The sequence below is a fragment of the Egretta garzetta genome, unplaced genomic scaffold, assembly GCF_000687185.1.
Source record: "Egretta garzetta isolate BGI_Z169 unplaced genomic scaffold, ASM68718v1 scaffold19, whole genome shotgun sequence".
Classification (NCBI taxonomy): Eukaryota; Metazoa; Chordata; class Aves; order Pelecaniformes; family Ardeidae; genus Egretta; species Egretta garzetta.
The window spans coordinates 218,499-233,661 of NW_009260768.1; the positions used below are offsets into that span (position 1 = coordinate 218,499).

General features: G+C 39.9%; 1 protein-coding gene across 1 annotated transcript; it reads left to right on the top strand.

Annotated features, from left to right (window-relative positions):
* The first annotated feature begins 615 nt into the window (after positions 1-615).
* On the top strand, positions 616-14,402 carry PRKAR1A (protein kinase cAMP-dependent type I regulatory subunit alpha). Its single transcript, XM_009646149.2, has 11 exons — positions 616-679; positions 1,595-1,773; positions 7,176-7,349; positions 7,969-8,060; positions 8,259-8,320; positions 8,842-8,888; positions 9,510-9,668; positions 10,329-10,389; positions 10,714-10,835; positions 11,440-11,521; positions 13,882-14,402. The coding sequence occupies exons 2-11, from the start codon at positions 1,597-1,599 to the stop codon at positions 14,052-14,054; spliced, it is 1,149 nt and encodes a 382-aa protein (XP_009644444.1). The 5' UTR covers positions 616-679; positions 1,595-1,596; the 3' UTR covers positions 14,055-14,402.
* Positions 14,403-15,163: the final 761 nt, after the last annotated feature.

The following is a 15,163-nucleotide window of genomic DNA, read 5'->3' on the forward strand; positions in this document are numbered from 1 at the left end:
CGGGCGTCTGAGCGCAGGCCTGCGTTAGGGGGGTCCGGAAAGCTGCGGGTTTGCAGTATGCAGAAAAAATAGCGTGTAAAATGTCGGATTTTTCATTATTTCCTTGGTATTTTCTGCACCGGTCTTGCTGCTCTCGGGAGCAGCCGTGTCTGCTGCCCATCAGCAGCGCGCTGCTTATTCCATAGGTTGTAATTTGCAGGCTGACATGGAGCCACCGAGTTTCTCTGGGGCTGTTAATTCGTACTGACCTTCACTGTGCGAGTTGTCTAAACAAAAGAAGTAACTGGAGAACTTTAAGGTGCTTTTTCAGACCATGCGAAGTCCATATTTGGCATTTATGCAACGCATAATACATCTGTCTGTGCATACTTATGCAGGGATTAACCTCGACAAGAATGAAACCTGTTTGAAGTGTTTGCGATTTTGCATTGACTCCAGTCCTCCTGTAATCGCCAGTAGCATAATTTGAAGGGGCACAATGTTACATTGCCTGTGTGGCCTACGCTTCTCCATCTGCTGCCTCAGTAGGGTAAAATGCATAAGACAACTGCTTTTCAGCGACTTGTCATTTCTCAAAATTATTTTGTCTCAACCCGTTTTTTCCCCTTTTAAAAGCTGATCCTGGGATCAACGTATCTTACTGCGTATTCATAAGCTGTTGCCACTGTCCCTGTACCAGGTAACTTTCTTTATATTTCATCAAAAAATGCCCTGAGAAAGTCTTACCTGTTTCTTTAGCTGTCTCAGTGTTAATTACTTTATGATGAAAATAATGTGAAATATTTATATATATGTATATATTTAAAAATGGTTCTGTAACCTGAAAGGGGTGGAAAAAAACCTGCTTAAGGACATTTTTGAAAGTGTTACAGCTGACGCTATAGTTTTAAAGTCTCTTGAAAACCTGGCATTGTAACAGATGTTTTTGAAGATGTACTCTTGATTATTTACAGTTGCAGTAATATTTTTGGGATTGCAGCGTATCCACGGAGACAGTTATGAAGCATGGACCAGTTTAAACTAGAGAATAGGTTTTTTTAGGAGAAACGCCTCTAATTCCATAATTTATGTCATTGGACTCTGCCTTAGCTTTTGGCAAACTGGCTTTGGCTTCAACCTGGACAAGTTTCACTTCCTAATACTTTTCATACTTGCCTCTCGGATTCCCAGCTTCCACCCACCTCTCCTTGGTTGTCATCCACGTGACCCCATGCAGACCATACAGCTCTGTTTACGAAGTGAGCCTCTGATCCCATGAAATGCTAGGCTTAATCGGCAGAAAGTTTAGGTGGAAACTTCCCTGACTTTGAGTGCTCACAGGGCTTGAGTTGTTGAAGCTTTTCCATCTCAATCAAATGCTTTTACTTTTGTGCCTGTGGCTATAGAGCACCCAGATTTTTTAATTTCTTTCCAGGTACTAAGTAAGTTCATAGCTTTTTCTTTCATGATTTAGCTTAGTTGCTAGTCTTAGAGATAAAGGTAGTTTTATGCTGTGATATCAGTAGATGATAATGCAGCATAACATGCCTGACTATATCGGGCAGCAGCATCTGTTTCCACTAGTTATTTAACCTTCTCTTTCTCTTATCTTCAGCAATGGCAGCTTCTAGCAGCAGCAGCAGCGAGGAGGAACGTAGCCTTCGGGAGTGTGAACTTTACGTCCAAAAACACAACATCCAGCAAGTTCTGAAGGATTGCATTGTACAATTATGCACAGTGAGACCTGAAAGACCCATGGGATTCCTCAGAGAATACTTCGAAAGATTGGAGAAGGTAAAAATGCATAGTGGGAGGGGAGTGGAACAAGCTGAATTTACATCATCTCTTTGTGATTTAGAGGCTGAGCTTCAGATTTGACCAGCGTTTGTATTGGCCGTTAGAAATCGGAACTGGTGCTTTAGGAAAACAAATCCTATTCTTCCAGTAGTTCACGCTAGTTGATCACGGTGTAAAAGCACCTCTGTCATAACGCAGCAGGCAGGGCAGAACATGAGCTGACACCCAGCTGGGATGCAGATGTAATCCCCGACTAATGCTTACTCATAGAACCTGATAGATAGCATATGCGATCGTGTCTGTAGTTAGATGGTAAGCGTGGCGTTTGACCTTGCTTAGACACTGGTGATAGGCATTCGGTTTCTTATATTGAGGCAAAGGGTTTATAATAATTTGGGTACAGCACAGAAATAGCAGGCCAGTGGTAGTTATCCAGGTCTAGCTGAAGTCAAACAGAAGTATTTGCATTCCAAATCTCTAGGAGAGCAAGCCTCTTTCTGCCTTCTCCTGGGAGAAGGTGTCGGTGTTTTGCTTTGTTGTTCCTCTTGTGTTTGTCTTCAAGGTCTCTTTGGCGGTTTTGTTGTTGTTGGAAGTATTCTGGGATCTTGGGAATGGAAAGCATTTTGTCATCTCAGTGGTCATATTTGAATCGGCGATTTCATATTCTTATTAAACTGTTCATTTTAATATATTGATATCTAAGCAGATAGGAAAAGAAGCTGCTATGAAAAAGGGAGGCTTTAGAGGCTACTGCAGGGGAAAGGTTCGATACAGCGACTCTGTTCAGAATACACCATTAGTAAATAATGTACTCTGACCTTGTACAGCAGTCATTTGCAGGTGTTGCTTTCAGTACTGGTTGTATATGGGAGGTAGATCTCTTTCATTGTCTTTTTTAATTTTAACTAGTTACTAAATGCTGATGTAAAGAAGAAAGAAATTAACACTAGAGATCGTAAGTGTGTATAGTGAAAATTATCTTTTAATGGAAGTGGTCGAGGTGGGGACTAGAAAAGGACCAAATGCTGCAAGCTAACCTCCTATACTCCCCATGTATTTGAGGAACACTTTGCTTATTAAATGAATGAGAAATCTATAAGATGTCTGACGTTTTTGTGTGTGTGTGGTTGCATCTTGAGTGCATTCTCTTTCAGAGAGAATGTCAGCAGCAAACCACGTAGTAATCGGGTTCTTAAAGATGCATTGTCCCTCCCTGTTGCTGTGCCTCCTTCCCACCTTGGATTCTCGAGTTTCTAAGTACTAACAGATTGTCAATTTTAAAAATATCACCACAAGTGTTGATATACAAAACTTTACAAAGTAAACTGCATTGCTACACTTAGAATAAATTGTAAACCAATCCATACGTAGGGATATAAAATAGGAATATCCGGATGCTTTTGTGTAGTGGACTTAGGGTTAGTGTGTAGTATTTAAGATTAAAGGGAACTTAATTTCTTTTTAGCAAGACAACAAGTCTAGCTCTGAGCTTAATCTCATGTATTCCAGAGTCAAATAACTCTTGATGATTTTATTCTGGTGCAAATAGTTTGTTTATGTACTCTGTCAGCCTCTAAGGAAGCTGAAAATAAAACTATTTAGATAATGTTTTTTCCCCTTAAATTACTCTGACAATTTTGGTAAGGGTCTTTTAGGAGTTGTGTTGGCATAGGTTATACATGCCCACTAGCGCAGCTGTAGCTGAAAGTGGAACTGTAGCATTTTTCTTCTTGCACTTAAAAATTGCTGCAGCTTTCTCTAAGTAATTTCACCATCCAGTCTAATGGGTTTGCCTTAGTTTAACCAGATAACACGGTACCTTAATAGCTATCAAGTAACAGAACAGTGAACATCCTGTGCTATGCTAGCAAACTCCTCTGACATCTGTGTCTGGAAAGCACAAATGCTAAGTACTATTATTAACCAGCTCTGACCCGGTGCTTAGCTCTGGTAGAGCAAAAATGTTTGAAACGGAATCTGCTTCACCTTCCAGAACTAATGCCTGCTACATCTTTAATAAAGCAGAGCAAGCTTTCAAGATACTTTGTGAATCTGTTAGACTGGATGAAACTGAGGATGAGAGAGAGTATTTTTTTTTTTTTTTAAGACTGAATTTTGAAGAAACACCATTTAAATCTGAAGCGAGGTTACTATTTTCTCTCTAGTTACCTTGACAAGTCATCTCTTCCACAGCGCACACACACAGAGCTGATTCACTGTCATGTTATTAAAATACGTTGGAGACATTTAAACATGCTTTTGAATTTATGTTCAGAAAGATTAAAATTACTGCCTCTGAGGTCGTTGTAGCTACTATAGGAATTCGGATGCCCTCTTCTGAGTTATGAAAGCTGTTACATGAATCTAATTGCTACACCTCGGTTGTATAAATGTTTTTATTTTGTCTGTTTGTGCTAAGGCTTCTCTTCTCTTTGCTGTGCATATGTGTCTGGTAACACCAATGCATGCTGAAAGCTAATAGCTACCCGGTGCTGTGCTTGGCCGTCTAATGTCGTTTGAGCTATGGAAATTTAATGTAGAGATCATTATTACAGCCTGCCAGATGAATCTCGGATATTGGACATGGCTGTCCACTGGAATAAGCGCAGGTTTGAAATGTTGTGTGTAATGCAGTTATGTGCATATTAGGCTTTATAGAAAGCTGGAATTATGAAGTGTGATTGATATCCAGTCATTGTACCTGTTCCCTGCCACCTGCCCTGCTTCCAAAATACCGGAATATTTTCCTGTTTACTAAGTGTTTGGTTTGCAAAACATGGTAGTTAAGAAAGATGTACTCTGCAGTTGTGAACTTACAGCAGAGCTTCCCACACTGCTTTTTTAACTCCTGAGTGTTTTCTTTTTAAAGTAAGCAGAGAGCTTATATAAATTAAATACAAATTAACCAGAAGAAGTTGAGACTATTTCTGGTGTGATGACAATTACCAGATGCTGGTCTATGCAGTGTAAAACATAATTCTGAAATTGTGAAGGTTGTTTGTCTTCAGTAGCTGAGTATGTGAAGTCTTACATTTCTTACTTGTAATAATTTCAATGGAGTTAATAACTCTTTCTTACTTGTAAAGAAAAATAATAATTACAATTAGTGGTCATTGACACTGAAAACTTCTTGAACTCCTCCATCAGCTGGAAGACCAGGATCAACGCTTGGGTGTAATAAATAGGCTAACTTTATTGCTAAACCTTTTGGTTTAGTGGTGGGATGGCAGTGTTAGGTTAATGGTTGGACTTGATGATCTTAAAGGTCTTTTCCAACCTAAACAATTCTATGATTCTAAAATGCAGGTATTGTTTAAACTTACCAGTACCGGGCAAAATCAATGCCTTTGTCCATTCTGTGTTTAATTTGAGGAGCTTCTAAACCTGAGCAAATACATTTTCTCACTCAAACAGTGGCTAGATTCTAAGGTAACTGAGAATAACAACTGCCGCTCTTTCTTCAGGGCCTAGTGTAATTTTTCTCTGATCTGGTGGTATATGTGGTTTAGTATCAGAAATTATATAAAATGTATTTTAAAAAGATGAATACGTGAAAAGCTACTGATATGAAAACAGCATGTCACTCCGTGGCACAGTGTTGTCTTGTGATACGTAATGTGAATATAGAGAGATTTGTCCCATTTGGGGGTAATCTTCCTCTTGATGAGTGTGTATACAGATTGATTACAATAGCCAATATATTTTAAGTTAATGGCTTGTCTTACTCACTTGTGACTGGTTTCTGTGTCCATGCCCTGCCTTATCATACTTCTTTTCATATAGTAACATTAAATCCCAGATCAGGCAGAAGTTACCAGTTGTACTTTTTCTATTGGTGCAGTTTCCTTGTTCCTTGAGTGGGCCATTACCTTGGCAAGTCTCTTGTTGAGCAGCATTTTGATACGCAGCTCCCTTGCTAAATACTGCTGAAGTGCTTTTATCTCTGAAAGTTACAGGATTTCAATATTCTATGTGATACTGGAAAATATACAGCAGCTGGAGTTCACTTAAAAAGTGTCAAGTTTTTTTTAATGGGTAAGTATCTGTTTACAAATAACCAGTATGCTGCTGTGGTCACTGGTGTTGCCCACTTTGTAGAGAGGCAGTTTAAACCGAACACTTACTACTCCTCAAGCTATTTTTAACAACATCTCAGCTGAGACTTGTTTCTCTAAAACCAGAAGATGGAAACGAGGTTTTAAATAAATTTTGCCTCCGTCGTTTTGAAATGTAGCACTATTTTATCAATGGGCAAAAGGCAGGAAGTGAAATGTAATTCGGCGGATCAGTGCTTGCTCTTTGGCTATCTGAGAGGTGTAAAATGTAAACTCGCTGTAATGGTTATCTGATGTCTCTTTCCTCAAAGTGGTGTTGTTATACATAGCCTCTGTGCACCTCCGGAGTGGAGCGTGGCAGCCAAGCAGTGAGCTGCCCAGCTTGATCAAGGACACTGGGACAAAACCCAGCTTTTAGAAGTGCCTGGAGCTCTCGGAGAACAGATAACCCCTTGTTCTTTAAAGGCATGTCACAAAACCCTGTTTCCTTAGCACTGGGAGAAAGTCATTTGAGCTGTTATGATGCAAATGCTTTGGCTCCAAGGTCAGCTTTTGTATTTTGTTTTTAACCTCATTTTAGTTGATGAAGGTGAATCTCATGGTAGGTAGAAGAATCAAATTTCCATGTGTCAAATCAGTTAGACTTCATTTCATTGTAAGTACTCTGGAGTTCTGGGATATTGCTACAACACAGCACAGCAGGTAACGGAGGGAAATAAGGAAAATGTGTAACATCGTGCCTAGTTGACAAACCTGTGGTTCATGGAAAAAACCTCTGCTGTTTGGCCTCTAGCATCCTTCCTCCAGCTCTTTTGAAAGCAGTGTTTATATTTCTTTCTCCTAAAATAACTGTTGGTTATCGAGCATTGAGTTGGTCCGTGACTTGACCTTGTTTCAAAAGCTTCTCGTGTAACATGGATTTCTGAGGAACTGCTCTTCTGCCTTTCAAATCAAAAAAGGCTTAATGCCACCCAGCTGAGGGAAAGAACTGATGGGTTTACAGCTGGAAAAATGTTTTTAGCATTTGCAGAATTGCTTCATTGCCTGTTTAATACACTAGCGGAAAGTAGAATCAACTTACACTTCTGAATTTATAAAACTATTAGTGTAACTTATTAAAATAAACACCATTGTGATATGAATGTTATGAATGAAAGGCTTATCTCCCATCTATTTTGAAAGGCCTTTGATCTTGGTCGCGCTGGTCTCCTGAGTGCCTTAATGTGGGAGTAATAGCACACAGGAAGCTCCCTTGCACTGGCAGGCTAACTTGGAATAGCATACGTAATGGCTTTTTTGCTGTACTGGATTATGTGACACAAACATGTCTTCCTTCCTGTTTAGGAGGAAACAAAACAGTTGTTGAATCAACAGAAGTCTGGTTCACGCTCAGACTCACGGGAGGATGAAATCTCTCCTCCTCCTCCCATGAACCCTGTGGTTAAGGGTCGAAGAAGGCGTGGGGCCATCAGTGCAGAAGTCTATACAGAAGAGGATGCTGCGTCTTATGTTAGAAAGGTGCTCTAACTTTTAAATGTTGCTAAAAATTTCATTTACAATCCAAGAGTTTATCTAAGACCACCTTCTATCCCGTGTATTAAATAATGCAGCTCCTGTAACCTGTGAAGTGTTGTGACAACTGTAAAAAGCAGACCTGTGCATATAGGTGTTTAATTGGAGGCTAGAATAAACTGTCATGCAATTAAACCATTTATGCATAACATAGACCTGTTCCCTTTGAAGTAATATAGAAATATATGTACCTATAAAAAAATATATATGTAAAAAAATTGCTTAGTTATTCGACAGCTGCAACAACGTTACATTTAGCCTAATGGCAGAGCAGACATAGGAGAACACGGGTGGAACAGGTACTTGTACTCTTGCAAAAAAAACTTACAAACTTAGCATGGAACGATGCTTTTACAGTCGCGTAAAATAATACAAGATTTTATTTACCTTCTGCATAAACTGGCTGTAAACGTTGACTATATTTGGCTTTAGATCTATAGTGCTTGAAAGAAACTGGAAAAACTCAGCCAGTGTGTTGTAGCAATTGAATAATTTATTTACCCAGGGGAATGCAGAAATTTTTCTTCAAAAAATGAATCGGTTACTTTTTCTGATTATATCCTAGGTTATTCCAAAAGATTATAAGACTATGGCTGCTTTGGCAAAAGCTATTGAGAAGAACGTGCTGTTTGCCCATCTTGATGATAATGAAAGGAGGTAGGAATAAGTTTTTGTATTCTGAAGTCCGCACTTTAAGAGCTACAGGTGTCATAATGTACAAAAACCGCACAGCCTCTTTACAACAGTCGGTTCAACCATGCAGAGGCTATAGGAGGGTTGGAGGTACAGATGTATGAATGTGCACCCGTGGCAGTTTTCCAGACATTTGTCTAATTTTGGTATCCTTTTCTTCAGTGACATCTTCGATGCAATGTTCCCCGTCACCTACATCGCAGGAGAGACTGTCATACAGCAAGGCAAGTGACAATGTTTATATTGATGAGTAAGTTGGAGATGGCGAGCAGAGCCTCTTGTTAGTTTGGGGGGTTTTTTTGGAAATAAAAACCTTGTCTGGATGCAATGACCCTTTCTTGTTACGTTACCTAAAGCACAGTTCATACCGAAGTGAGGAGTGGAGCAATTGTAGGAAAATGTGGTTTCATTGCGTATGTTGTCTACTGGAAAGATTGTCATTTGATGGCTCTGTAGAACATGTTATGTCAGTTTATGGATCCCGTACGCCTTGCCAGTAATCCTGGAAATGCTGCTGATCTCCTGCATACCAGTAGATGGCCTCTTTCACAGGACTGAGAGGAGTGTGAAATCAGCAAAATGTGAAATTTCACCCTGTAAGCTGTGCAAAATTTGTTTCTGCCAACCTTATTAGATTCTAAGCATCAAAGCTGGCAGAGGTGCCAGTTCTGTGAAACATGAATGCTTGCATAGCTTTACTCTCTTTTTAGCATGCATTCAAAAATATTTTTTTTTTCTTCTTTAGGTGATGAAGGTGATAACTTCTATGTTGTTGATCAAGGAGAAATGGATGTAAGCATCACTGGTAGTTTATTAATGACATGTTCATCCCTAGCAGAGGAATAGTCTGGTATTTGTAGGCATCATCTACAGGTCCTTCCTTTAGTAGCTTTTTTCATAGTAAGTTCTTACTTGTAGGAGCTTTTTTTTGCTTTGGAGCCTCTTTGCTCAATCTCAATTTGCACAGACGTGAGTTGTGTTGAGTTTCAAAATGGACGATTCAGAAACCAACACAATATTAACGCTTCAGGAGTGCCGGGTGGAGTCTAGCTGAGGTGTGGGACAGGCTTTAAGAATGACCAGGCTTTTTATTTCCCCATCCAAACCATAGCTTTCTCCGACAGAGGCTTTGTTGAGATTTTATTTCCTATCAAAGGGTCTCAGGAGTCTGTGTGCAGTCTCTGTGCATATGATGTAGAAGTTTCATCCCTTTGTTGATGAAAGCAAAAATTGTGGCTGGGACCGGGGTTGGCTCTGAAGTGTTGATGAAACCCCAAAACGGTCAACTCTTGTACAGATGTGAGAATTTTCCTTTACTGGAAAGGAAATACAGGGTGGCAGGAGCTTTGTGTTGTCTCTGACCAGCTCACAAGCGGCGTGGGCCGTGGCTCCTCACCATGTACTGCCTTTCAGGTCTATGTGAACAGCGAGTGGGCAACCAGCGTTGGTGAGGGTGGAAGCTTTGGAGAACTTGCCCTTATATATGGAACTCCTCGTGCTGCAACTGTCAAAGCGAAGACAAATGTGAAGTTGTGGGGCATCGATAGAGATAGCTATAGAAGGATCCTGATGGCAAGTATTTTTCTAGCTGATGTGTGGCTTATGCCATTGATTGAAGTAAGCTGTGTGTGTAACCTGGAGTTACGCTTTTGGTTTTACTGTTTACTCAATTTATGCTGGTCGTTTGACGTTCTGTCTGTGCCTTCTGTCTCTTTTGCTGGAGCTATTTATTCCAGATCCTGCTCTCTCTTCTGTAGTCAGAAAGGTTGCAGGCATGGGGCTGTGAGGAATCTTTTATTAGTGAACAAAACAATACCAATGCAATATTAAACTGGACTAAAAATGTAATACCTGCGGGTTAGCTTGTCAGGTGTTTTGATTCTGCTCTCTATTTAGCTTGCTATTTGTCAAGTAGTGCCTGTGAACAACGGTTGTAACTAACTTGAACATATTTATGGATTTTGGTAAGGTTATACAGTAGGAATGCATTTAAGAAACACTAAGACTGCAATAAATGCTAAGTACTTTATGAAGGTTGCTGAACTCAAATTTCATTATTTCAGTAATATTTCAGTAATATTTCAATCTTGTGAGTTTGAGGTCTGTGAGAGGGTGTGGTATGTCTGGTTGAATATATTTTTATCTTAAGTTTTATTTGAAGCCTCATGTAAAACATGAAGTAGAAAGAAAACTTACTTTGTGTGCTTGGGTTTTTGTTTTGTTTTCTTGTAGGGGAGTACTTTGAGAAAGAGAAAGATGTATGAGGAATTCCTTAGTAAAGTATCTATATTGGGTAAGTGAGAAGATTTTTGTTCTGAAGTGAAATAAATTGCCATATTGTAATAAAGCTGTTACCCAGCAGCCTGATTACAGGCTATTGTGGTAGTTTGTTAGTACAGGCTTTGCAGTCAGTTTTTGGCGGTGTGTTGTTTTTTTGGTGTGGTGTTTTGGTTTTTCTTTATTTTTCCTTCATCATTCCAAAATAATTCTAATTCAGGTCTTGATATCTGAGGCACAAATGTAGCCAGAAATAGGTTGACCTCTGTATAAGGACAGATTAAAAAGTATAATTTGTGCCTTGAAAAGATAATGTATTAATGAACTGTTAACTCTGCAGAATCTCTGGACAAGTGGGAGCGTCTCACTGTAGCTGATGCCTTGGAACCGGTACAGTTTGAGGATGGGCAAAAGATTGTGGTCCAGGGAGAGCCAGGAGATGAGTTTTTCATTATCTTAGAGGTAAGTAAGGTCAAAATTAAAAGCTCAAGCTCAGACTTCACTTTTTTTTTTTTGTTTGTTTTTAACATGGCTTATTCTGCCCCTAAATAGACACTAGGAGAAAAATGAAATGTAAGAATGTACTTGTAGAGAATTGCTGAATAAATATAATCTCACTGAACATGCAGAAGCTTATATTTAGTTTTGCTATTTTTATAAATGGTACTCCCAGGAAAAAAGTAACAAGTTTCTGGCTGAAACCTGTTTAGCTTTTTCAGAAGAGCAGAGACCTGTACTAGACAGCTAGTCATGTCTTGCTAGTGGTATTATTGTGTTCTGTCTGGGTGGGGTTTTTTTTGCTAGTCATACTGTAATATGAGGAAAGCCAGGAAGAAATCAGTGCTGCGGATACATAAATACCCAAGACATTTTATGCTTAGAGAGGAGGGAGGACCAGCTGGTTTTTATACAGCAGTCTGGTGAACTGTGCAAGGATTGTGAAGTGGTTTTTAAAGACTGAGACATCATAACAGTTATTTCTGCAAAGCAGCTGATTCCTTGTGGAATTCAATGTTTCAAGCAATGCTGGAAATTCCAATTGTTTAATTGCTGTGATTTATTAAAGGGCACAGCTGCAGTGTTACAGCGTCGATCAGAAAATGAAGAATTTGTTGAAGTGGGCAGACTGGCACCTTCTGATTATTTTGGTGAGTTATTTAGTGACAGCTATGATTACATACACCACTGTCACCATTTTACCTGTGCTGTGCTGACTGCTGTGGATGATACTGATAGCCAAAACAGTAATTAAGTAAATCCATCCTAACTTGTGTGGTTTCACTCAGTATCAGGTGAGCATCAGAGTCACTTGGCATTCCGGTGTGCACACATGTCACAGAAGCGTGGCTGTTCCAGAGCACTTCAATTTAGAAGGGACTTGGTGGAGATTTGGTCTGAGCTCACTACTCGGAGCAGAGCTAACTCTGAAATTGCATCATGTTGCTCAGGGCTGTGTCCAGCTGAGTCTCTTGTGTCTCCAGGGATGGAAATCCCACAACCTCTCTGGGCAGCTTCTTTCACAGTTTAACCAGCCATGTTGTGAAGAACTTTTTTTTTTTTCTTTATGCCTAACAAGAATTTCCTGTTCTGCAACTGGTTGCTTTCTCTCTGCCTTTCACTGTGCAGAGAGCAGTCTAGTTTTGTCTTTATAATCTTTCACTCATGCAGCTGAAGACAGCGTTAAGATTCTCTCCTTAGCCTTCTTTTCTCCAGGTCGGACTAACCCAGCTCTTTTGGCCTCCCTTTGTACATCCTGCACTGCAGTCCCGTAACCATCTGGGTGGTACTGCTGGACTTGTGCTGCTTTGTCAGCATCTTGTACTGGGGACCCCGAAACTGTGTGGTGCTCTGGACATAGCCTCCTAAGTGCAGATCAGGGTCTTTTCTCCTTCTGTTGAAGGTGTTCTTACTCAGCCAAAAGTTACGTGGTATGCAAGTTATTTGGCTTGAAAAAGCTTATGTGTGCTGGCAAAGAAAAAGGCTAAGATCCTATTGTAAATACTTACTCATGAAGACTATGAAATAATCTTCACATGGAACTAATCACTTGTGTAGTGCATGTTGATGTATTTTGGATCGCAGATAAGGACTGGATACGTGTGCTCACAGAGCATTCTTGGGGTGTAATGTAACAGTATATAACAAGATATTCCTGGCAGCCTTATTTTGGGTTCAGAACAAAAGTGGCTTGCAGTTCTGAAACAAAGCAAGCAACCTGTTCAGAACCTACTATTTAATGTTTAAATACTTCCCTCTCTCCACACATGCACACAAAAGCCTATTTTTTTTTTTTTTTTTAATCTCATGTTTAAGGTAGGTCCTCTCTCCTTACTGCTCTTTCTAAGCAGTCCTCTTGCTAAAGCTTTCTGGCTGTCTGTTCAGTTTTTCAGCTTTGTAGATGATGTAATCAACAAATATTCTGTTGCAAGGGCCTGAAGTGGGATGTACTCAAGAATGCACTAATAGTACTGGATCTGGCCAAAGGTCTGCTTGGCTCAGTATCTAGTACTGGATTTTTGTTCTATGTGTGTCACTTCATTCTCTTCTAATATTTCCCTTGATGCACACTCTTGAGTTTCCCACTCTTAACTGTCCCCCAGGGGTTTAATTCTCCCTTAGAACCTACTTATTCTTTTGCAAGCCTGTGTTTTGGAGGCTAGTGAGTTCAAGAGTTTTAACTGGGCAGAGAGGAAAAGTTTTGGGTTTTTTTCTCTCATTTCTTTTGAATATCCCTTCTGCAGGCAAACTTATTCTCTGAGGAGCACTGAATTCTTTCCTCAGTCCTGAACATGGAGATAACCAGCCCAACTGCTTAAAAACAAACAAAAAAGTTGATGCTGTGGTTACTTTCATGCTAGGAATGTTAGGGGGAGCCGTTATCACCGATGGAAACAGGGGCTTGTTGAAAACCTCATTTCCAAATATGTTGTTTAGCAGTTGTCACAGGTGTTTGAAATGAAGATTTTGGTGTCTTTGTGCATAACTTATAAAAGGAGAATCCAATGGGACTTCAAGGTACCAATCTTCCACAGCGCTGTGGCAAAGTTGGGTTCGTGATTCTGGCTAGTTATGGGTCAGAGGCTTGTGCATTAATGTTTTTTTACTTCAATACCATGGTCGTCTTGTCCTGAGTTTCCTAGAAACATCAGAATTGAACAGTAGCATACATTACATGTTAGAAAAATAACTCATTGTTGGCTAGGAAAATTATGTGGTGAATTGAAACATGACCTTTCCTCAAATGGAACCAATGTTGAAAATTCTTTAGGCCTTCTTCAGAGAGTCTTGAATGTGGACAGGCTTTTTAATAAGAAAATCAAGTAGTTTTTTTGAAACTGCCTTCACAGTTGCTTGTAATGTAACTGCGTAGATACTCGTTCTGATTGGTGTTAAAACTTGAATTGCCTTCTGTTCAATTCCTGCAGCAGTTTGAAATACAACAGGGTAATTTCTTTGGCTCTTTTGCACGTTGATTTTTAACGCTGTTCACCCTTTCCTGTTGCCCTAGGTGAAATAGCTCTGTTGATGAACCGTCCCCGTGCTGCCACAGTTGTTGCTCGTGGCCTGTTGAAATGTGTAAAGCTTGATCGACCCCGATTTGAACGTGTCCTGGGTCCGTGCTCGGATATTCTCAAGCGAAACATCCAGCAGTACAACAGTTTTGTATCGCTGTCTGTCTGAAACCTTCCTCCCTATCCAAAACATGCTTCACAAATGCAGACTGCTTTATTACCCTTGTGCAGAGCCACATTGCCACTGGCATTTGCAGCTTCCTGTCTGTTTAAAAAAAGAAAAAAAAAAAAAAAAATTGCTTATCATGGCACTATTTTTAATTTAGAGCATATTAGTTCTGTGCTCTCTGTCCCATTAAATTAATAGAAAAAGTTCTATGGAGATGTCTGCTCTTACGGCTTCTCTCTGTGCAACAGTGTCCGACTTGGGCAAACGCAGCCTTGCTTCAGTGAGGGGGAGATCTCCTGGCACCATGCCAGTTGCCATAGAGTAAGGAGGTGACAAGAGAGAGCGGGGGGGAAAAAAAATTTTTTTTAAAGGTGTTTCTCAAATTGTTGGACAGATTTTAAGGCTGTTGTCATAATCTGCTGTATTTCTTTTCAAATGAGAACTGCCCTTGTAATTGAGCTTCTTGGGGCCTGGGTTTTTTTTGTTTTTTTTTTTTTTTTTTAATTTTCTGGGTACTGTAATTCTGGGTTCAGTCGTGAGGCATCAGCTGCTAAGAAAGCCACAGCTGGAATTTAACAGTATAAATGTTCCTGTGTCTGCTGGTTTAAGATTGCTTAGTTATGTTTTTGTCAAGTGTAAATCAAAGGTTTCAAGGTTAATAGTTCTGGTGAACTACTGCAGTTGTTACTTACTTTGCTGACTCGCCGCAACTGATTTTTTTTCTTGTTCTTTCTTCAGCGATAGATAGGCCATTTAAAGCTCTTCCAGTTCAAAGTGGCAAGAACCAAATGTTAGATTCAATGCCTAACTTTGGTCTCTAGTACGTAGATTAGCGTAAGAATGGTGCAGCTGTCCAGCTGTTAGGAACGTTCAAGTACTTAGATGGGTGTAGAAATTGGAAGCAAATATTTTATTTTCCCTGTGACTCTTGCTTGCTTTGTATTCCTCAGTTGACTTTTTAAACAATGATCATCAGTTCAGGTGACCCTTTGTTACCAGGGAAAATAAATATTGAGTATTTATGGCCAGCATCTGTTGCAGGAGGCAAGACTGCTGGTCTGTATAGATGCCATTATTCTTGGTAGAGAATGTGAGGCAGGAACAAGTGA

Coding starts and splice junctions, on each gene's coding strand:
- PRKAR1A (XM_009646149.2), top strand. CDS start 1,597: ATGGCAGCTTCTAGCAGCAGCAGCAGCGAGGAGGAACGTAGCCTTCGG. Junction 8,321..8,841: donor AGAGACTGTCATACAGCAAG/GCAAGTGACAAT, acceptor TTTCTTCTTTAG/GTGATGAAGGTGATAACTTC. Junction 10,836..11,439: donor AGTTTTTCATTATCTTAGAG/GTAAGTAAGGTC, acceptor GATTTATTAAAG/GGCACAGCTGCAGTGTTACA.